The 24,162-nt window shown below is 33.6% G+C and overlaps 1 protein-coding gene and 1 long non-coding RNA gene across 2 annotated transcripts; one reads left to right on the plus strand and one right to left on the minus strand.

The window, feature by feature from the left end:
* Nucleotides 1-22,724, plus strand: LOC125653929 (plasma alpha-L-fucosidase-like). The gene is made up of 9 exons (XM_056143150.1): nt 1-421; nt 7,215-7,245; nt 8,462-8,568; nt 9,027-9,154; nt 11,396-11,529; nt 12,979-13,076; nt 17,095-17,227; nt 17,535-17,705; nt 21,588-22,724. Exons 1-9 carry the CDS (start codon nt 100-102, stop codon nt 21,829-21,831), a joined length of 1,368 nt encoding a protein of 455 aa, XP_055999125.1. The 5' UTR covers nt 1-99; the 3' UTR covers nt 21,832-22,724.
* Nucleotides 22,725-22,970: 246 nt separating this feature from the next.
* Nucleotides 22,971-24,162, minus strand: LOC125653944 (uncharacterized). Its single transcript, XR_008796570.1, has 5 exons — nt 24,058-24,162; nt 23,828-23,987; nt 23,616-23,707; nt 23,473-23,565; nt 22,971-23,412 (listed from the first exon to the last, which is right to left on the minus strand). It is a non-coding gene; the product is annotated as an uncharacterized LOC125653944 (long non-coding RNA).

Below are 24,162 nucleotides of genomic sequence, written 5' to 3' on the forward strand. Positions count from 1 at the left end.
TTGCGTAAAATATTTATATGTACACAAAAACAATGCAGTAATCATTATATGATCTACGCCACCTCATGACCTCGTCTACTTTAGACACTAGAAGACGAAATGCTGCACAGGTCCATTCTTTGCTTCATAATCGCTTGCATTGTAACCGATGTCACCAACTGTATCAAATATGAAGCAAACTGGAAGTCGCTGGACACCCGCCCGATTCCTGCGTGGTATGATGATGCTAAGATTGGAGTCTTTATAAACTGGGGTGTTTATTCTGTCCCCGGGGTACACGACGAGTGGTTCTGGTGGTGGTGGAAGGGCCCGACTCCATTGCCAGATGTGACGAGCTACATGAAGAAGTTTTACCCGCCCGGGTTTACTTACGCAGACTTTGCCCCAAAATTCCGTGCAGAGTTCTATGACCCAAACAAATGGAGAGATACGGTGCCTGGAATCTGTGCAATACCCCCAAAAAAGTGCTATACCCAGAAAAAAGTACACTATACACAATACTGCGATAATATACACAGGATATCCTCTTAGATGGGTTGAGAAATGGTTATCTGGAAAAAATGGTACACTGAATTGGTACCGTTACCGTTATACAGCCAATTCATAGAAAAATCCAATACATCCGGCGCCATTTGCCGGCGCCATTGCTTGTGACGTATTATAAGGTATACCACGCCCGATCAAATTAAAGACGATGATGTAGTTTAAATGATGGTGGGTTGTTCTAAGTTTATAAATTCAAATATATGTATATATTTTTTTATTTTTTAATATAAGTTGATGCCCCATCACCTGTCATTTTGTCACCAAAATGAATTCAATGGAATTTTAATTTTTTTTTTATTAAATATCATGAATTTAACACCAGTATTTAATTATTTCAAACACTTTTTAATCTCAAAGGCAGGCATGAGTATGTAATTTAAGTGATTAAATAATTTTCTTGCAAGACAAATACACACACATACACACTAATATAAATAAGGAAGTTAGCCATAAGGAAAACATGAATTTGAAGTTTATTTAAACATTCATAGTTTCCATATGTTCCCAGCTCTAGCCATGTGGAGGCCTCCTTTCTGTAGAGCCATAATTTCTTTTTTTTGAAATGAAAAATTTAAAGCCAAAGGACCAAAATCATGAAGAACACAACATACAAAAATTTAAAACACATGAAACATCTGTAAATTTACATTTATAAACAAGAAATCCATTTATAATTTATTTTTTGCTTATGTTAAATAAAAAATATTGAAACCAAAGGAAACCAAACTATCAAGAATATAAGAGACAAAAATTTAAAACATCTTTAGTTTTACATTTACAGGTGGTGGTTTTAATTGGATTATTCATTTTTTAAAATTATAATGTAGTAAATTTTGAGAACTTAGAGTAGGGTTACTTTCAGGCTTATCCCCCCCCCCCCCCCCCCCCCCCAGACGGGTGTGTCCAGTGAATACAGCTTGATATTATGTAGGTTAGAACTTAGAGTAGGGTTACTTTCAGGCTTATTCCTCCCCCGTCAGACGGGTGTGTCCAGTGAATACAGCTTGATATTATGTAGGTTAGAACTTTTAGAGTAGGGTTACTTTCAGGCTTATTCCTCCCCCGCCAGACGGGTGTGTCCAGTGAATACAGCTTGGTCTTGTGTAGGTTAGGAAGAAATTCAATTGTTTCATTAAATGTTTGTAATTCTATGATAATGTTATTGTACAAATATAGTATTTACATTTTTTTATCTTGTGCATTTTTATGGCTTTGGTCCTTTGACTTTAATACTTTCTTTTTTACAAACAGAAAAATTGTATTATGTTCATGAAATACCATAGATTTTTTTGTGTAATTTACATTGTTGTCCACCACATTCTTTATGGTTTTGGTTATTACGCTTCACTAATTTTATTTCACACAGTAGAAAAACAAATTATTAACAACTGAAATTGGTTAATGTTAGTATCACAAAATTTATTTATTTTTGATATATTTTTTTTGTATGTTCTACTCTTCATGGTTTTGGTCCTTTGGCTATAAATTTTTCATTTCAAAAAAAGAAATTATGACTCTACAGAAAGGAGGCCTCCACGTGGCTAGAGCTGGAAACATATGGAAACTATGAATGATTCAAAAATTCATATTTTTCTTATGGCTAACTCCTGATTTGTATAAATATGATGGTGGTTATAAAATGGTAAATTGTTTGCTTATTAAAAAACCATTTTATTATAGAGCAATGCATTGAAATCACTGACTTATTTATGTATCATTATTTCTTCTTTTTTTCCCTCATTAATATACATTTGACTATATTCCATATAGCACAAAGAAATTTATATTTCTCATCAAATCATACATATTTCATGTATACAAATAGCAAAATACCAAATGCCTGAGGTGTCATTGGAGGTTTATATAGGGTTTCAATAAACAGGGTCTTCTGTCAGTAGTTGTGTATACACAAAGGGGTGTTAAACAGGCTACAGTAACAGGATATGGGGGTCATGTGTTGGTAGCTGTGTATACACAATAGGGTGTCTTCAAAGAGTCAAGTTGTATCATTTACTTTCAATAATTAATGACCTTTATTGGGATTAAAAATATGATAAATGAAATCAATCACTTCTCAGCATTAAATTTAACTATATAATTCATTGAAAACAACTGTGATATCACAAAGCTGGCTTGTTTCTTGTTGTCTGGTGTCTGAACAACAGCTTTAGAGAGCATTTTTGTGACTTTTAGTGCAGTGAGGTTTTGTCCCGTGACTTTTTATCCTATCTAATCAAAAGTCATCATTGTGACTTTTTATCCTATCTCTCCCATCTAATCAAAAGTCATCATTGTGACTTTTTGTCCTACGGATTTTGTGACTTTCTGTCCGTAATCTAAATAACATTATACAGATTTTCAGCGGAATTTTATACTTTGATGCATATATTTTTTCTTTGAGCAGTCACTTACAATTCGCATCTTACAGTTCAACCATCTCATGCTTAAAGAAAAAAAGGTTTTAATGACTGATCCATACACAAATAAAGGGATCAGCATTATGGCCTTCATGAGATGGCATGAAATTCTCATCGTTGGATAAAGCAGAATTATATATATATATATATATATATATATATATATATATATATATATATATATATATAATACATAGTGTTTAGCTAAAACTCAGAACTCTTTTTATGCTGATATATATATATATATATAGAGAGAGAGAGAGAGAGAGAGAGAGAGAGAGAGAGAGAGAGAGAGAGAGAGAGAGAGAGATAGATTCTCAGTTAATGTACACAAATCTTTATTCTGAAAAAACAATTAAAGAATTCCAAAACTATCCTTCTATAGTTATTCATATTGCTAAATGTTTGCAGAAAAGACAAGACAAATATAATTATATGCATGTAATTATAATGCATTTCATTTTTTACACAATGTCAAACATAAGCACCCTCAATACCAAGTAAATTAACACAATGTACGCTTCGCTGAGATCATGTATTCATTTTTGAAAGGTGATATTGCATTAGTGTCTCTATCAATACGTATAATGTCTGATACGAAATTAGGCTGCCAGAATATTGAAAACATCAATGGAAACCGTGTTAAGATATTGTTGTCAAACATTATAAACTCAGACATAAAGGAATTCATACACATTGTAGAAACCTTAAGTGTCTGCACTTATGGGGTTCCAAAACAGATAACGCACACATAACGTACATTTCACGTTTGCAAAACTCATTTTCCATACTTAATTTTGGTATATATGTGTGTGTGTGTATGTGTCGACTTTCCGCTCTGTTGAGTGACATTTTCTGCAAATATGAATAGAGATGAAATTGTCTATATGGGGCTATCATAATCATCAAGTATAACTAGTATTGCCTTAACAATAAATATCCGTTGACCAGGGGGTATCATCCGTTGACCAGGGGGTATCATCGTTTTTCAAAGGAAAGGGGGTCGGAATCACAAATTGAAAGTTTATTGGCTTCTCAAAACATCTTGACAAGCAGAAAAAATGGTGGATAATTTTTTATATAAATGCTCTATCGTCTTTATTCACAATTCTCAAGCTATAAATCGTATTTGTAAAGGATTTGATAGGACCACATTGAAACATCATATGTAATAGGAAAACCATCATTTACAACTGATATTTCATACAACATTTCACGTTCCTTCAATCTAGCATTGCTAACAGACGTACGTGTATGTTACAAACAATATATATTAATGTTTGGAATATTTGACACTATCATTCTCTGACAGTGGAAATAATGTATCATGATTGACGGAATGTAAAGTTCGATCTTCAATACAATTGAGTAGTTTATGATATAAGAAATGTACGTTACAATATATAAGGTGCATCCCCCCATAATGTCGTAATTATATGTAGTCAGAATCATCATCTACAATTTCAGAAATGGGAACGATATCGTCTAAAAATTGGCATATCTATGTTAAATTTCTTTACATCACCAGATTTCAAAATCAGTGATCTCGTCAAACTTGTATCCAATTACTAATTTCTGCATTGTTTCTGATTTCATTAGAATCTTAAACATAAAGAACTTCAAAACCACGCGGTCATATACTTTGTGCAAAGTTAGACAAATTTTTAACACAATGTTGTATGATTTGGTAACGTATGCTAGTCAGTAACGCAGGTTTCGAACAATGCATTGTTGCTTAAACAAAGGTTAAGGACATTTCATAAATTTTTATATTCGATTACAAATACTCAAGATGAATGAAACGTACAGTATTTCATGTTTCATGTATTATACTATTTTCACCAGGCATATATTGCATTGAAAAACTCGTTTTTTCAAAACATGAAATACCGTACGTTTCATTCTTATCCATACGCTTAGAGAACACAATATTAAAATTTGGATAAATCAAAGGCTATATTCTCTTTTAAAAATGAAACCTATGGATCGGCGACATGACTTTATAAGATACACATTTACAGAGCTCCAGTTAATTTTTTATCACAAAGAGTATTTACCCCCTGATTTTCAAATCAATGAGTATTTTGCTTTTCAGAAAAATTCAAATGTGTATTTTTTTAATTTACTGATTATCGTTGCTCTTTTGCACAGCACAGAAGATGTCACCAGATAAACGATACTTCTTCCGTTAAACTTGAACTTAAAGTTTCTACTAAAAGGCCGCTCCAGCTATTTACGGAGAAAATCCTTTGTAGTTCTTTAATTTAAAACTATTCATTGTCATTTGAAATTTGATATTTATCATTGATGCATTGAATTTGAATATGTCAGACATTCAAGTCACATGATTATGATCTAATTTTGTATATCATTCGTCCACGATCGATAATACAAGGATTTTTTTCCCTGTGCTTTCGACTGCACACTAACTCTTTAAGAAAGAAAGTATAACAATTAGGAATATATAATAGTGTTTTGAGTTAACTCTTCCAATTTTTCAAAATTGTGATTGTCATCCAAATGTATTTCATAGCGCTAAATATCATGTATGATCAAGCCCTGGGCTAACCTCAATTCATATGAATAGATAATTCATATTTATATCATACTACATGTATCACAAATACACGGACTAATAAGCATTACTTTGGGAGTGTAAAGCGTATTTACATTCGCTAATGAGTAATTATACGCATGATTTTCAACTTAAATGCGTATTTGGTAAAATTTAATGAGTATTTACGCTGATACGCACCTTATCTGAGCTCTGCGATTTACCAACTTCAAAAACACACAATAGAACTTATCATTTTTTAACTCATTCATGCTATCGAACTTCATAAAAAAATCTGTTGTTATGTGTACCTTTTATATATAACTGATAATGAAATATAAAATACCTGCTCTGGCTTGTAACGTAAGTTTCATTTCTGTACATAACGGTATTCCTTACTACAGTAGTTGGCCATAAGTAAGTTCACAAAGAGAATTTTCTCTATATATTTAATGCAAATCTATCTTTTTTTCAAAATCTTCTCTTACACCCCCCCCCCCAAATTACACATACTTGTATAAATAGTATATACTCTCAAATTAAGATTCGTGTTAAAATCGTCATATCTTTACAATATATTATCATATATTTATTCTTAAATTATTATATGCTACTGTGAATACTTCTGAGATCAGTGCTTTTTATTTCATCAAAATGGATGAAAAAATGCGGTCAGAAAAATTGTTTAAAAGTATATGGTTTTGTATTAAATACATAGTGGACATTTTCTTTGGGAACTTACTTATGACCTAATACTGTATATTATGTTTACATATCAATGGATAAATATATGTTAATTTCCAGTTATGGCAACCATTTCTTTTAAAAATTCTCATTGAATTTCTAAATGGAATAGGTATGTACTAATAAAACAATTAAAAAAGAGAAAACAGATACTACGTTAAAGGAGCCTGCATGTGCATATTTTTTTATACTTGCATAATGTACGTACTAAACTATAATTATACTGATTTGATTGCAGTTTTATATGTATTCAAGCAACAATATCATTTTCAGCTGTTTCTGAAACAGTTGGGTTAACTTATCTAATATATCTGGTTGTTAATTTAAATCCTGTCTACAATTAGTATTTCATGTATCCCCCCCCCCCCACCCGGTAAATAAGCAATATACATAGCTTATAGTGTAAACAATTTGTAAGGAAGAAATTTTGTCTTGCAAGAAAATTATTTAATCACTTAAATTACATACTCATGCCTGATTTTGAGATTAAAAAGTGTTTGAAATAATTAAATACTGGTGTTAAATTCATGATATTTAATAAAAAAAAAAAAATTAAAAATCCATTGAATTCATTTTGGTGACAAAATGACAGGTGATGGGGCATCAACTTACATTAAAAAATAAAAAAAATATACATATATTTGAATTTATAAACTTAGAACAACCCACCATCATTTAAACTACATCATCGTCTTTAATTTGATCGGGCGTGGTATACCTTATAATACGTCACAAGCAATGGCGCCGGCAAATGGCGCCGGATGTATTGGATTTTTCTATGAATTGGCTGTATAACGGTAACGGTACCAATTCAGTGTACCATTTTTTCCAGATAACCATTTCTCAACCCATCTAAGAGGATATCCTGTGTATATTATCGCAGTATTGTGTATAGTGTACTTTTTTCTGGGTATAGCACTTTTTTGGGGGTATTGCACAGATTCCAGGCACCCGGAGAGATATCATCGTTGCATCGGGAGCGAAGTAAGTGCACAGTTAAATATTGCCAGTTATATCAGAATCATATCACATTAATTACATAGTCATAAGTCACACATATCCCAGTGTGTGTGTATAGATAGATATGCTATGAGTTATTTATTCCAAATTAGGGCCCAAATGTATGGAGCACCCAATTAACATAAACTCAAATAATTGAAGATATCTTCAATCATATCATACTGTGCACATTAAATCATATTATTGCTCTCATCAAATGAATTAATGCACACTTCAATTCAATTATTGATCTCATCAGTTGAATTAATCAGTGTTAATGCATGCATCTATTGAATTAATGAGACTCTGAGCAATAATAGATTTGATGCGTACATTAATTCAAATATTGCTGTCTTCAATTCAATTGACGAGAGCATCAATTTTGTAGAAATATTGCTTGCAATAATTAATTTAGAGCTCAATATAAATAATTTAATGATCTCTTTAATTCAATTGAAGATATCTTTAATTATTTACAATGCTTTTGTATAAGGAATTAATGCGTGCATCAATTCTTTTAAAGAGAGCAACAACTCAATTAAAAATATCATTAATTCAATTGTGGATATGTTGAATTGAAGATATCTTAATTATATAGTTGCTCTCTCTAAAAGAATTATTGCTCTCTTCAAATGAATTAAAGATATCATTAATTCAATGGAAGAGAGCAATGATTGAATTAATGCACGCATTAAATAAATTATTGCTCTCATTAAATGAATTAATGCATGCATCAATTCAATTATTGCTCTCATCAATTGATTTAATGCACGCATTATATCAATTATTGCTCTCTTCAATTGAATTGTAGTGCACATCAATTCAATTGTTGATATCATTAATTCGTTTGAAGAGATCATTAATTCAATTAAAGCGCGCATCAATTCAACTGAAGAATCAATGCTATCATCATTCAGAATTGAAGATATCATTAATTATTGGAAGAGATCTTTAATTAAATTGTTGCGCACATCAAATGAATTGATGATACATGTATCTTCAAATAATTGAGTTTATATTAATTTGGTGCTCCCTACAAATGGGCATAACATTCAAATCACAATACAAGATATATTATATATATATATTATATTATATATCTTGAATATGTCTTGAAAATTGTAGATGAAACCAGTTGAGTTATTTTCGGCATTCTAATTTTTCTTTACTATATATACATTATGTGTGGTATATTTTTCAGATATGTGGTTCTGACAACAAAACACTGTGAAGGTTTCACTATGTATCCCTCTAATCACTCCTTTAACTGGAATTCTGTCGATGTGGGACCAAAACAGGATCTTGTTGGTAACAGTTTTCTAAAATACAAAAATAGAATAGAAATATTTAATTAAATGCCAATCAATGTCCTACTGTGAATAGTGCAGTTTCACCTTTACATTGACACAAATTATTGACTCAAACTGTCAATTTTATTCATAACAGAGTACATGAATATCTAATTAATGATAAAAGTAAAGCACTAAAACACAGTCCATGTACTGTCTTTCTTTTTTAGAGTATGATAATATGGGACAAGTAAAACCACTATAGGGACGAGTGGTATTTATATCTTACTCGTCTCGTGAGAGGATTGGTTGTGGAATTTTTTCACACCCTGTATTACTTTCATGACTTTTAATTAGGTGAATAACCGTAGACAATGCCATTCTGTTTTGTTATTCTGTAGCTGAAATACAATGTGAGCAAGTTAAATTTAAAATCAGTAAAGACATATTTTAATAATGATTTTATATTCATTGTAGGGGGTTTGAAGACAGCCCTGCAGGGAACAGGAGTGAAGTTCGGAGTATATCATGCCATGCTGGAGTGGTTTCATCCCCTTTATCTTAAGGACCGGGAAAATAACTACAAAACACAGTTTTTCCCAAAGGTAAATGTTTAAGAATGTATGATATTGTTTATAACAAGTGATGAAAAACCAAAGCTTTATAGGTTATATTTGTTATCATTACTTTTAGTATCATTTTGTTGATATGTATATTTTCAATACCGTTAAATTATGCCTAGCTGTCAAATACTAGTTCATGTAGAAAGTTTTTGTATGGAAGATATTGTATGCATGTGTGTGATTTTGTGTGTGAGATCATCTATGTAGATGTAATTGTAAATGTCTAAAAATAAAGCATGAAAAAAAAATGTTTAAGAATGCTTTACCAATTTCTAGTAATGAAATAAAAGGAAAATGCATTTAGAATGAAATTTTTAACTTGTGTTCAGTATGACATACATATCAAACTTTTAGAATAGTTTCTTAAATATGGAACAAAAACGTTCATTCTAATGCAGCTTGTGTGTATTCTGTATTTTGAATGGCTAACAACTTGACGTTTCGGACTTTTACGTCAGCATTAATTTCATATTCCTCTATGGTCACAAGAGTAAAGTAATATCTGTTTTTGTGAAAGGCGTCGGACTTGACTGATTTAAAATGCCTGAGGTCTATACTCTGGTCAGGACCAGAATGAATGGTTCTGGGGTGTGTTTTACAAAAGAACTCATGACTTACGACCAACTTTACATACTGGAATTTTCTTGTTTATTGTAAGATCCTTTACTCCAATGTAAAATAGTAAAACATAATGCTGAAAATGAAGTCTCAGACACGTTTTAATTCATTCATTTAAACTTATAACTGTGTAATACAATTTAAGACTTGCTACTTTGTCTTTTAAAAGTTGTTTTGTTTTGTAGAACGGGTCTCTGAGTTTCATTATTCATATGGTTTCTGTTATCATAAGATACTGTTTGCTTAGTTTGGGTTTTTGGTCTGACAGAATTTGGTTTAGTCTTGTATGTACATTGACTAGATAGGACTAAAAGACATATGTCACCCAAAAAGCTCTCGCATAGGGCCCTATATCAACCCATGGGCTGATATGGCATATTATGATATGGATTTTAGCATGTAATATTTTCTATAGAATGGGAATGACTTTCTTCTCTGTTGTTATTTGTGGCTATTAATGTTGATTTAACAGTCATAAATATCCATTTTAATCGCTTCACTAATACATTGCAAGTGAAACTTATATTACGACCGGTAAATCAGCATTAACGACTAAAAATAACAAACGAAGGCAACAGCTAAAAGAAGGCATTCCTTAAACATTAGGACATAAATTATACCATGAATTATTCTGTTTTTAAATTTTATCCTCAAACATTGCATTTATGAAATGTGAAGAAATGTGCAATAGTAAATATGCGCATTGAATTTTATTGAGTTTGTACAACAGCGAGGTCATGAGGGGCAAATGTTCTCTTGAAAATTAATAGAACTTTGAAAAAATTGATTTCTTAACTACTGCAATTTTTATGAAATCAAAATTGAGCTAATAAAAATAAAGTGTAATAGTATTTATAACATGTTAAGGTTTCTCCACCCTTGTGTGATGTCACGGGATTTTGCAAACTGAAACTCCTTATATAATTAAACTTTGTGCATGATAGAAATATATCTTTTGAAGTAATTATATTCACAGGGTATAATAAAAAAAATTGTTAACAATTTGATGCTATGAAAGTTTGTATTTTCTCTAGATTAATATAGATTATAATTATCAATATTTAAAAATGTTATCAAGGGCAATAACTCCTATGCTGGTATTTTATAATGTCTATTATAATATAATGATTTCCCTAACAATATCCACAGTTCATTTACATGTACATATTTAGAGTAGCAATTTTTGTTGTTGAAGCTGTTGATATTAAAATTTTGTCATTTTAACTGGTTTTTCTGTATCTTATTACTAACCATAAAAGAGGAGCACCAAAGCTTTTCTGAATTGATACACTCATTAGACATTTACTGTTAATTGAAAATGTTTGATTTTCTGATGTTGACATATACTTCTGTTTATGTACAGTGTATGTCTGATAGCTTTAAGAAGGTGGTAACATATACATTTTCTTTGGTTATTGATGAAATTAATCTATTTTAAGTGGAAATAGTTTTTCGATCTACTTTAACCAGTAATATTGACAAGTCACATGATGGTGGAGCTACCTTAATTCACAGAGAGTCAGAAAGTGCTTGATATCATTTGTATGAACAATGTGAAATACCAGTATATATTGGTTTAAATAGAAGTCTGTCAATTTAATTCAGGCCAAAGCAATTCCAGAAGTCTACGAGATAATCAACACCTACAAACCGGAACTGTTCTGGGCCGATGCTGTGTGGCTCTTCAACAGTTCCTATTGGAATGCAACAGACATTGTGGCCTGGATCTATAATGAAAGGTAATAATCACCGCAGAGATAGCTTAACAATGACTAGATTATCATTGTCTGGATTGCAGAGCATATTCAGTACAAGTTTTAGTGATGCATCTCTGTCGTGAATACCATTTTTAGCTCACCTGAGCCAAAGGCTCAAGTGAGCTTTTCTGATCAAAATTTGTCCGTTGCCTGTTGGCATAAACTTTTCACATTTTCATCTTCTCCAGAACCACTCGGACAATTTTAACCAAACTTGGCACAAGCATCCTTGGATTGGTGGCTTTTAAGTTTGATCAAATGAAGGGCCATGCCCCCAATTGAAAGGGTAGATAATCACAAAAATGCCAAATTAGGGTGGGGTCATTCAAAAATCTTCTTCTCAAGAACCACTGGGCCAGAGGAGCTGAAAGTTACATAAAAGCTTCCTGACATAGTGTAGATTCAAGTTTGTTAAAATCATGACCCCTGGGGATAGGATGGGGCCACAATAGGGAATCAAAGTGTAACATACAAATATATAGGGAAATTTTTTAAAAATCTTCTCAAGAGATCCTGTGGGGATCTGGGTTAGAATAGGTCCTCAGTACCCCTTGCTTGTCGTAGAAGGCGACTAAATGGGGGGGGGGGGGGGGGGGGTGTGTTCCATCGGATGAGACCGCCAAATCTGAGGTACCGTGTCACAGCAGGTGTGGCATGATAAAGATCCCTCCCTGCTCAAAGGCCATAACCACAAAGTATAGACCTAAATTTTGCAGCCCTTCACTAGCAGTGGTGACATCTCCATGTGAGTGAAATATTCTTAAGAGGCATCTTAAACAATAATCAATCTTCTCTAGAAATACTGGGCTGAGATTCACTTGAAAGCTTCCTGACATAGTGCAGATTCAAGTTTGTTAAAATCATGGCCCTCAGGGTTAGGATGGGGCCACAATAGGGGATCAAAGATTTACCTACTAATATATAGAGAAAATCTCTAAAAAAATCTTCTCAAGAAACATTGGGCCAAAGAAGTTTACATTTACATGAAGGCTTCTAGACATAGTGCAGATTCAGGTTTGTAAAAATCATGGCCCCAGGGGACACAATAGAGATCAATGTTTTACATGCGAACATGTAGGAAAAATCTTTAGATATGGGCCAAGGTGACTCAGGTGAGCGATGTGGCCCACGGGCCTCTTTTTCTTTTGTTGATCTCCTCAGTTTTTATAGAGTTTTTTGTTTAATGCATCTGACATGCAGTTTTCAAATTTACCCAATAGCCAATCAAAAGATCTCTTTGAGACCTAGTGAAATTAGTCCTGTATGATGTCCACTGTGATTCAGAAGACAAAGAAATAAAGTTTTGTATTTTAGTATGTGCATCTTGATATCAGCTAATCCATTTTAAAACATACATGTAAAAGCATTGCCAGTCTTCATTGCATACTTTTTGTTGCCTTTGATTTACTGAATTGGTCATTAAAACTTCAGTCCAGTGAAGGACACCATTGTGACCAATGACCGATGGGGGAATGACACTAAGTGTCGCCATGGTGGATACTGGACGTGTGAGGATAGGTATAATCCAGGTAAACTGCTATAACAATAAGCTACAATAAAAATACTTTTCTTCAGAAAACAGGGATTGTATCAGCCACAATGACACAGTAATTGCTGTTCTGTACACCATTTGTAACTCTGGGATATGAAGAGTTCCATAAAGCATATTACACATATCTCTTTTGGTACCCTCAGATTCTGTGATAACTACATGACAGGTTTACATTGGTGTAGTCAGAGTAACAAGATGTGGTCTTGTCTGAATTAAGGTTGAATATGTTTATACAATAAAAATATAGGAAAAATGTCGATCTATTTAAACATTTAGAATAAAATCGCAAGAAAACGTACATGTGAAAGAAACTTCTATTTTCTTATAACATTGCTATGGCAAAGAAAATAATTTTATATATTTTGAAAGGAGAGAATATATGCTGCATTTATAGGGGATATAAAAAAAATCATATCGAAGGGGAAAATGACCTTGCAACAAAACGTTACGTCATAGTTAAATGAAGACAAAGTTCACTTAAAATTTTTTTTTTTAATTTAATATTTTTATTTACTTAATTGAATTTTACATAGTAAAAAAAGAGAATTGAAAAATACGATAAATAAATCATGTATCTTATGTCTGTGGGTTCAAAGATTTAGAGACACTCCTTTTGTGTAGTCCTGTTTTTACGCACTATCGGTCTTATTGACCGATACAGTAGAGAGAGTGTTAAACAGTCTCAAAACTAAAACTTGCTTGTTTGTGCATGCACAATTTGGAAACCATGTTGTGAACATCTTATATAGAGAGTACCATTCCAGATTTTAAGTTCATACGTGCTACACAAATAGCGAGGGGATGATACATGTTATTATTATTATTTACAGTATTTATATAGCGCATTATATAATAAAAAAAATTACTCTAAGCGCTTTACATAACAACAATAAACTACAAATAAAAATTGAACATATCTAAAACAGTGAAAGAAAAAAAATATTCGTTTCATTAAAAGAATATGAATTCTAGCACTGTCTTACACAAAATCATGATTAAACTACAGAAAATACATACAAAAAGGTTTCATAAAAAAGAATTAATATTAATACTGTCACTGGAAATGGCTTACATAAAATCGTGATAAGCAAGTCTGAAGAAGTAAGTTTTTAAATTTTTCTTGAAAAGTTCGAAAGAATTTTCGTTGCGGATGTAACTTGGAAGGTTATTAGGGCCCCGCATGAAATGCGGGAAGCCCTATAGTAATCACATTGTCCGTCCGTCTGTCCGTCAACACTTTCTTTGTGACACGATAACTCAAACAGTTTTTATTGTACAGTTTTCAAATTTTGTACAGAAATAATGTACAATAAGAGGAAGAAGCCTATAGATTTTGGGGTCATTTCACTTTGTCTGTCTGTCTGTACGGCATGATCTTTGTTATTATTAACACTTTCTTTGTGACACAATAACTCAAACAGTTTTCATTGTACAGTTTTCAAATTTTGTACAGAAATACTTTACAATAAGAGGAAGACACCTACAGATTTTGGGGTCATGTCACTTTGTCTGTCTGTTTGAATGTCATCATCTTTCTTATTATGACAGTATTTATTTTACCACTGTCTAAGGGAGATAATTCAATTTGAATTATGATATGCATTGTATTGATATATAGAAAATTTACAAGAAATAACTCTACAACATTGTGTATGTGTATATATTTGTTTTTTTTTTTAATGTGATATAAAAAATGCTTGATGTTACATGTATGTCTATGTTCCCAGTCAACAACTTTCGATCGGGATCGGAATACGAAATAAAATTTCTTATATCCGGTTGCAAAGTGAAACTGCTTCATGCTTCAAGTTATTATACCCCCCGCAACAAGTTGTGGGGGGGGGGTTTACTGGAATCGGGTTGTCCATCTGTCTATCCGTCCGTCTGTCTGTAGACGCAATGGTTTCCGGGCTCTAAAGCGTTATCCTTTCCACCTACCGTCACCATATCATATATATGGACTACCCATGGGATGAAGATGTTCCCTATCGATTTTGGGGTCAAAAGGTCAAAGGTCAAGCGCACTGGACATCGAAGTAGCAATATGGTTTCCGGGCTCTAAAGCGTTATCCTTTCCACTTACAGTCACCATATCATACATATGGACTACCTATGAGATGAAGATGTTCCCTATCGATTTTGGGGTCAAAAGGTCAAAGGTCACGCGCACTGGACATCGAAGTAGCAATATGATTGCCGGGCTCTAAAACGTTATCCTTTCCACCTACAGTCACCATATCATACATATGGACTACCCATGGGATGAAGATGTTCCCTATCGATTTTGGGGTCAAAAGGTCAAAGGTCACACGCACTGGACATCGAATTTTACACTCAGAAAAGAGGTAGTTTATACCTATTGCCAACACCCTTTGGGAGATTAGGGTAAGCGGGGGTATTCTTAGTGAGCATTGCTCACAGTACCTCTTGTTGAATTATGTAGTAATTGCATGTTACACATTAGAGAACTGCTCCTTTTAATAAAGAAAGTCACAAAATAGATACAAAATGAGTGTACCTTATTCATTACTGTTGCCGAGCTTTCGTCGGCGAAAATCTTGAAATGGCGTGTTTCGCTGCGCTTGTTGACGGTAAGGTCCACATTTTCTACGTGAGTATTTTGATATTTGCTTATGAATTTTTTGCGCATACATGGTATGTCTCGGCTAGGAATAATGGAAACTTTCTCACCTATGTATGTAAAGACATATTAATCTCTATTTTTAAAAATGTAGAACACTTTTATCAAATGACAATGTGTTTGAAAACGCTTAGAGCCCCGATGTCAGAATTTCCTTTTCCAAGACATCAATATGTCAAATTCATAATCCTTTTCGAATAGTATTTACCATATTTTGTACCAGTTATCCATTTTGAATCCCCTATTACAGTGGGATTTAGTTGCACTCTGTATAATGTTTGAGTGTGTGTCAAACAGAATTAATTTAAATTGCATAAGTCTGTCATAAATATGCTTCATGATTCCTTTTTCACAAATTGGCATTCCAATGTATCTTTATATATTATTAATTCTAACATATATACCAGCCTCAAACATTGCTATATCAAATACAGATGTCACTTTCCTCTAATAACCCTCGGTGGGGCCCTTACTGACCGTGTCAGTTTTCTAGTTCCAGAGTGTGGCGGTTGCTTTGTCAAACCTTCTGTCGCCATACGTTTTAGTCTTAACTCTTGGTGTTGGAATAAGCATGGTGTTTTCGGATTGTAAAGACCTTGATGAATTGTATGGACTGACCAGTTCTTCAAGGTAGACAGGTGCAAGACCGTGGAGAGCTTTAAATGTGTACATTAACAGTTTGTACTGAACCCTGAAATGTACTGGAAGCCAATGGAGTTTCACTACAACTGGTGTTATGTGCTCATTTTTCTTAGTTCTGGTAATCAGCCGTGCTGCTGAATTCTGCACACGCTGTAACTTTGTCATTATGTCAGAATTAACACCATAGAAAAGGGCGTTTCCATAGTCTAAACGCGAAGTCACTAGCGAACTGACCAAAGTCTTGCAGGCATCTTCACTAATGAATGGTCTTATGCGTCCAATGTTTCGGATCTGAAAAAAGCATGCCTTTGATATAGTAGTTACCTGTTTTTGCATGCTTAGTGTTCTGTCAAAAAATACATGTACCTATTGATTTCTTGGTCAGAGTACTACCTGTTTCAGCTGTCAGAATATACAATTGTACATGCATAATTGTGTACCAGTAATCAATTTATATTCATTGATGTGGCAGACATATGCATGTGACAAAGATGGAGGTTGGGAAAGGAGAAAACCCTGCATTAAAGTCTTGAGTTGGTTGTATATTTGAAGTGCTATGTTCCTTCAAGAATCTTCCACTCGTTTACAGACATCTGGATCAAAAGTTCATATGTTGAGGTTACTATGATTGAGGATGGATGCTCCATATCATCCTTGTTAATGTTTGTGGGAACATGAAGATAGCCCTCAACAGTGACGATTCTTGTTCCAGGTAAACTTGTGCCACATAAATGGGAGAATGCCATGACTATAGACCGGGTGTCCTGGGGATTCAGAAAGGATACAGACCTGGCAGCCATCTTCTCAATAGAAGAACTCCTGGAGGATGTCATTTCTACAATCAGGTGATTTGTTACTCGGGATTCATTAATTCCAAACAGATTCTCCATGGTTATGTGTAATTTCAATTCTCTATTACATAGATATTTTAGTAAACACTGTAGTTGTTAGTATGGGCCTTGGGTATCAGCCTGGATAGCTCAGTGGTTAGAGCACCTGACTGGTATAATGCAGGGGCCCTGGGTAGCTCAGTGGTTAGAGCTCCTGACTGGTATAATGCAGGGGCCCTGGCATCGATTCCTGGTCCTCTCTTATACTACAACACATTTGCAAAACAGGTAACCATGTAACATTAGAATTTTCTCATCGCAGTTTTGGAGGGAACATACTAATTAATGTGGGACCTACTCCATATGGAACATTTGCCCCAATATACGAGGAAAGATACAGACAGCTTGGGGCGTGGCTGAAGGTGAATGGAGAGGGAATTTATGCCACCCAGCCTTGGATACATCAGAAAGATTCAGTCACTCCTAAAATATGGTAATTAACTAATTGTATAGTACAGTTTAATCTATTTCACTGTGAAATCTTATCCCAATTCTTCATTTGGCTTGCCTGAGCTTTTGGCTCTTCTGATCAAAATTTTATCTGTCATCCATTGTCTGCCATTGATTTCAACTTTTCACACGGTCGACTTCTTCTCGAGAACCACAAGACCAATTTTAACCAAACTTGGCACAATGTATTACTTTACAAAGAGGATTCAAGCTTCTTTAAGAGAAAAACCTTGCCTCCTTTCAAAGGGAGATGATGTAAAATAAGGACAAAGTGAAAATATGTATATGATGGAGTGATTATAATAACCAAAGGTTACACCTTGCCTGAAAATTTTCTTACAAAGAGAGATATAGACCCTGACCCTGGGGTCAGAATGGGACGACAATTATAAATTCATATAATGTCCATAAAAACCACAAACTACAGTTTGTCAAATCAATATGCAACTATCCCCATGTAATGTAAAGTAAAGTTTGTTCGAACTATGATCCCTGGAACTCCGGGGCAGGACCATGTATTGTCTCAATTTTTGTAAGCTCTGGCGGCTGATTTTAATGCTTTTCTATTGATTATCAATTATAATTAAGGTCTTCCGTAGCAACGGAAGACCTACTTATTGTGCTGGTTAAGATTATTCTTATTATTCTTTTTTTTTTTTTTTTCCTAGACGCTAACTTTGAAGCTTCATATCTCGCTCATTCCTCAACCGATTTTGCTCAAATTTTCAGCTTTAATACATTTTACTAAAGACTTTCAAAATACTTTTAAACATTTTGGATATTCTCTTCCGCTTGCGAGTTATTTCCCTTTTAGTGAAATTTTAGGGGCTTTGGTTTCCAGATAAAGGCTCCGAGACTATAATAATTGGAGCAGAGAAAACACTGAATTGGTAAAGTAGAAGCATTGTAGTTGTGCACATCATATTTTGTTTTTTGATTTCGCCATTTAAAATGGCGATAGAGAGGGGTCAAAAATCAGGACGCCTGAAAGAGCGAAAATTTGCACATAATTTCCTTTGTATCTTTTAAACTAAAAATATTTTGTTAAGACATGTAAAATAAAAGTTGTGTAGAATTTCAAGAGCTTTTATTTGACACCAGTAAAAAGGGGCTGGCCCCTTAAATTAGGGATCTACGGCCCCTAAAAGTTTTCGCTTTATAGCTCAAAAACGGCAAAGAATTCGATATGGCTTCCGATGGAAAAGTTGTTCTTTAACATCTTATTTATCTCATGAAATTGTTATTTTGTTCGAATCTTGTGTTATATTAGAGTAAAAAGCTATACCCGTAAACAAGTAGCCATTTTCATTTGGCAAGTGAGCGAGAACTCTTCATGCGTATAACTGAAATAAACTTGCTAAAAATAACATACCTGACTACAATAGATACTAATATTCATTTTAAATAAGGTTTTTAACATGCTCTGTGGTTCAAATACAAATTATTTAATGATACATTTCTCTTTTTCTTTCGTTTTAACATAAACAAACCTTCAAAAACAACAAAAGGAGAGAGATAAATTATCTTTTATTTGTTTCATATTAGAATTAAAATAAGTAATATACATAAAAATAAAACGTTCAAACGTAAAATAAATCATGGTCAATAACTGCAAGCTGTTTACATTCTTCACGGTCAGCGTTGTTTATACAGTTATGTAACCCAACTCTCGCCTCGCTCGCAGGCGGCCAGAGTGACAAGCTTGCATAATCAAAACAAAAACATCGAAGCTAACTCGGCTTTCGTCCATCGCATAAATAAACACATCAATTACTGGAAAATTAAGTTTGAAATCATTTTGAATCCTTTTACATTATATCATACTTAATTAACAATTATATTATGTTTTATTTCAATTATAAAGTAATTGTAAAGATGCTACTGCAAACATTTCGAGTTAGTGATCAATGGACCTCATAATATTTGTGTCAAGTTATACATACATTTAAAAAAACCTACACAATTTTCCTGATTATTTATCGGGTTGTCATTTTCCTCACAATAAGTTTACGGTAAGGGTATGTGACGTTTCTAATTGTCAGAAAAAATCGTACTAAATAAAATGAAGTAGTTTTAAGTTTTATTAACTTATAATTGTCTGCATACAGAAGGATTTATTTGTCAGTTCATTTCATTTCATCTAAATACAATCATGCGTGCAAGTAGATGCGGTTTTTATAAGTGAAATGAAAAAGGCAAGAGCGCCCCAAATATATATATACATCTCAAGCGTCTTATTGTGTTTAATTTTGGAGATTCATCACATGTGGACAAGCAATCTGTGATTTAACTCTACTTTAGCCAGTTGATACACAAGCTTTCTGCATTCTCTACAAAGTGAAAAAAATGGATCCTTTTTGTAAGCATAACAAATAATTTATAAACTTTATTTTTTAAATCACGGGTTCTTATCATGATTATACCAACTCTAAACATGTATAGAAAATCATCAGAAATCCACATCGAATCAGTCTCATTTCATTCAGTCATTAACTGCAAGCATTTTACATACACACCGGGGTTTGTTCTTGTTTACAATTACGTAATCCATGGCTCGATTGCCCGAGTTCGGAGCCATCGCATGTGTACCAGCGATCAGCGGCAATACATGTACACACAAAAACATTACCGTTTTAATGTAATTTGCAAACACAACGATTTACAGAAAATTATGTTTTTAATAAAATCGGATTTTTCAAATGATTGGTGGAAGGACAGGAAGTTCCAGTTCCCACCCTCCAATATTTTTGCCAACATATGCTTGACAGTATACAATACAGATCGTTAATTTACGGTTATGCCCTTTCCAGGCACGTAAAACCCGGGGGGGGGGGGGGCAGGAAACCTAACGTTTTACTGTTAATTTACTATGAAAATGGTCATTGGAAGGCCTGTTGCCCCCCCCCCCCCCCCCCCCCCCCACCCCACCCCACTTTTGTAGTGAAATGCGCTAATGTTATGTAAAGAACAAATTTTTTGGTGTACAGAAAAGTTGGAACCTACCCCACCCCACCCCCCCGAAATAGGATTTTTGACTTTGGGAAATTGTCCGTTTTTTATGATATCCACATCATAAAACACTACTTTTCATAAAACCTTCCCATTAATATCTGACAATCTAACAAAAGAGACTGTCTCTTCGAGCCGGAAGAACAGATAGCAATATTACCGAACACTAATTATAGTTCCAGCAAACAAAGTTTAAGATATCACCAAGTCCGCCTATCCGTGCAAATGTGCCCAGACCACAACTTTTAAAAATACACCGTAAGCTCAATCTTCACATAAAGATTATTAATGACAATAACATAAATAATCTTGATGTAAGGTCATTTGCACCATTTCTAAAGGTCTAAAAGTTAAAAATTGATTAGAGTCTTAATAGATCTAACTAATGGCAAATTTTAATTAATACTGAAAGAAAAGTTTCCATATGATCAAAGAAAGTGTCCTGGCCTTGACCCATGCTCATATTGTCAAGTTCACTTTTTTGAAAATACAAACCCTGTCCTGACCATATGCTGTAATGAAGAAACATTTAGATTTCATACTTACAACAGATTTTCATGTTAATTGAGGCTGCATTAGGACCTGACCCAAGGACATATGGTCAAGTTCAAGGTTTTTATGTCACACAGCTCCGACGGAAGACCTCTCGTTGCTTTGCAACGAGCTTTGCTCTAGTTCTTATCATCCCGATTTATAATTAAAGACCATAAAATATTACTATTCGTAATTTAAACAGTTCATTAGCATTGAGATAACGAGATTTGACGATATGTATATTATGAATTGTCAGTCTCTGGAAGTTACCATGGTGACAGATGATTTTTCAGCGGTTCTGCTTACTATGCCTTTATTACAGGTATACTACTTCCAAGGCCAACAAGAAGGCAGTTTATGCCTTTTTCCTGACTTGGCCGCTTGATGACCAGTTGGTCCTGGGATCAGTAATGGTCACTGACATCTCCAGCGTCCAGCTCCTAGGATCCGGTGCCATACTCTACTATATTGAGGCTCCCACAGGGACAAAGATTATGTTTCCAAAAATAAATCTTCCTAAAATGCCATGCTTGTGGGCATGGACTCTCAAGATTACCTTAAAATAAGGAAAATCTATAATAATTGGGGGGGTGGGGGTTAAATAGTTGTTGTATAATGTAAGTTTTTTTTAAAAATTATGATATTTAAAACTGTGTTTTTTTTAAAATTATAATTATTAAAATGAACAGACACACATGCAGAAGTTGTGATAACTCAGTAACATATTGCAGCTTGTCATGTTTGATTTCAGTTAAAATGTTGACTGTTTTTCGAGTTTAAATTGTTTATATTCTTGTACTTGTGTATTTATTTATAATTTATTTTTTGATTCAGAAGTTTATACATTTTTAGATACATGTAACATATACTTAGTCTTCTTCACATTCCAGGAAATTTTAATCCAAAAACTGTATATGAATGGATTACTGTGATATTTATAAGGAAATCCACATTGTTTACATGACGCAGTAGGGTTGTTTTATACGATATCATACTCCATGTATAGTTATTATCCAGTAGAATTCATTTACTTTATCATAGCAAAATCTAGCAACGACTCCAGGTATTAACAACAATCCTGTCTTCCGAGTCTTTGTTTACAATGCTTTTCATTATTATGTAATTTTATTTATGCATATACCGTATGTATAGCTGGTTTTTTGGCAAGTATACAATTGTGTCGTATGTATACATTAACATTGTTTCCAACTCGTATGCATGATCAAGAAGGATAACTCTGATTAGTTAACGATGCAGTGGATAGGCTTTGTGAGCAGATCTCATCCATATTCTTACCAGGCCAAATTTACTATTCATTCAGTATATTCAGTCAGCTTGAAACAGAAAGAAATATTAATACAGAAAAATTCAGCAGTACTGCAGCTTGGACCAGAGTCACTTTCTGCTTCAAATGTTTGGGAGATTGTCAACATCCCAGCTAAAACATCAGAATCACCCAAAACACCTGGATCTGAAAATGGTCCAATTGTTACTACATGTATTAGAAAATTTAGTGGCGACTTTTCTGCGTTCTCGGACAGCACTTTTCATGGAATGAGGTAAAAGTACAAGGAATCATTGCAGACTCGGATCCAGAAATGTTTTCCGCAGGGGGGGGGGGGGGGGGGGGGGGTCGGGGGGGGGGGGGTCGGTTGGTCGAAACTTTTCACAAAATCAAACCCGGGATATAATCATTTTTCTTATAAATCGTTATATTGTAATTTTTTTTATCTTTGCAAATCTCCCCCCTAGATTCGAGCATGCATTGACCTTGCTGGTCGAAACAAAAGCTTGAAATGGATACTAAATTACAAAGATGCTGCATGGCCTTGGAGAAAATGGCACGGTTATTAAAGTACAACAAAAAAAAGCTGTGTTATATAGTTATATATTGTATCTTTCTTATTTATCAGACAAATCTGTCTCGTTGAACTTTCATTTAAATTCATACTTAAACAAAATTGTATGAGCTTTGCCCTACACATGTACCTTTTATTCATTTGTTCACTTGTGGGTATCATTTTAATACCCTTGCAATACCTACATGTACAATATTGTACCAAAGTGCAAGTCATATTTTCAATAAAAGAAAAAAAAATTGTATGTCCTGATGTAATTTTTACGAAGTACCTTCCATCAAAAGTACCCTGTATCCAATATACGGGTATATACCTGTAATTAATGTCACACCTGTCAATGTTTGTTACCTGTATCTAATATACCTGTAATTAATGGTACACCTGTCAATGTTTGTTACCTGTATCTAATATACCTGTATATACCTGTAATTAATGTCACACCTGTCAATGTTTGTTGCCTGTATCCAATATACCTGTAATTAATGGTACACCTGTCAATGTTTGTTACCTGTATCTAATATACCTGTATATACCTGTAATTAATGTCACACCTGTCAATGTTTGTTACCTGTATCTAATATACCTGTATATACCTGTAATTAATGTCACACCTGTCAATGTTTGTTACCTGTATCTAATATACCAGTAATTAATGTCACACCTGTCAATGTTTGTTACCTGTATCTAATATACCAGTATATACCTGTAATTAATGTCACACCTGTCAATGTTTGTTACCTGTATCTAATATACCTGTATATACCTGTAATTAATGTCACACCTGTCAATGTTTGTTACCTGTATCTAATATACCTGTAATTAATGTCACACCTGTCAATGTTTGTTACCTGTATCTAATATACCTGTATATACCTGTAATTAATGTCACACCTGTCAATGTTTGTTACCTGTATCTAATATACCTGTATATACCTGTAATTAATGTCACACCTGTCAATGTTTGTTACCTGTATCTAGTATACCTGTAATTAATGTCACACCTGTCAATGTTTGTTACCTGTATCTAATATACCAGTA

The sequence above is a fragment of the Ostrea edulis genome, chromosome 7 (genome assembly GCF_947568905.1).
Source record: "Ostrea edulis chromosome 7, xbOstEdul1.1, whole genome shotgun sequence".
NCBI classification, from domain to species: domain Eukaryota; kingdom Metazoa; phylum Mollusca; class Bivalvia; order Ostreida; family Ostreidae; genus Ostrea; species Ostrea edulis.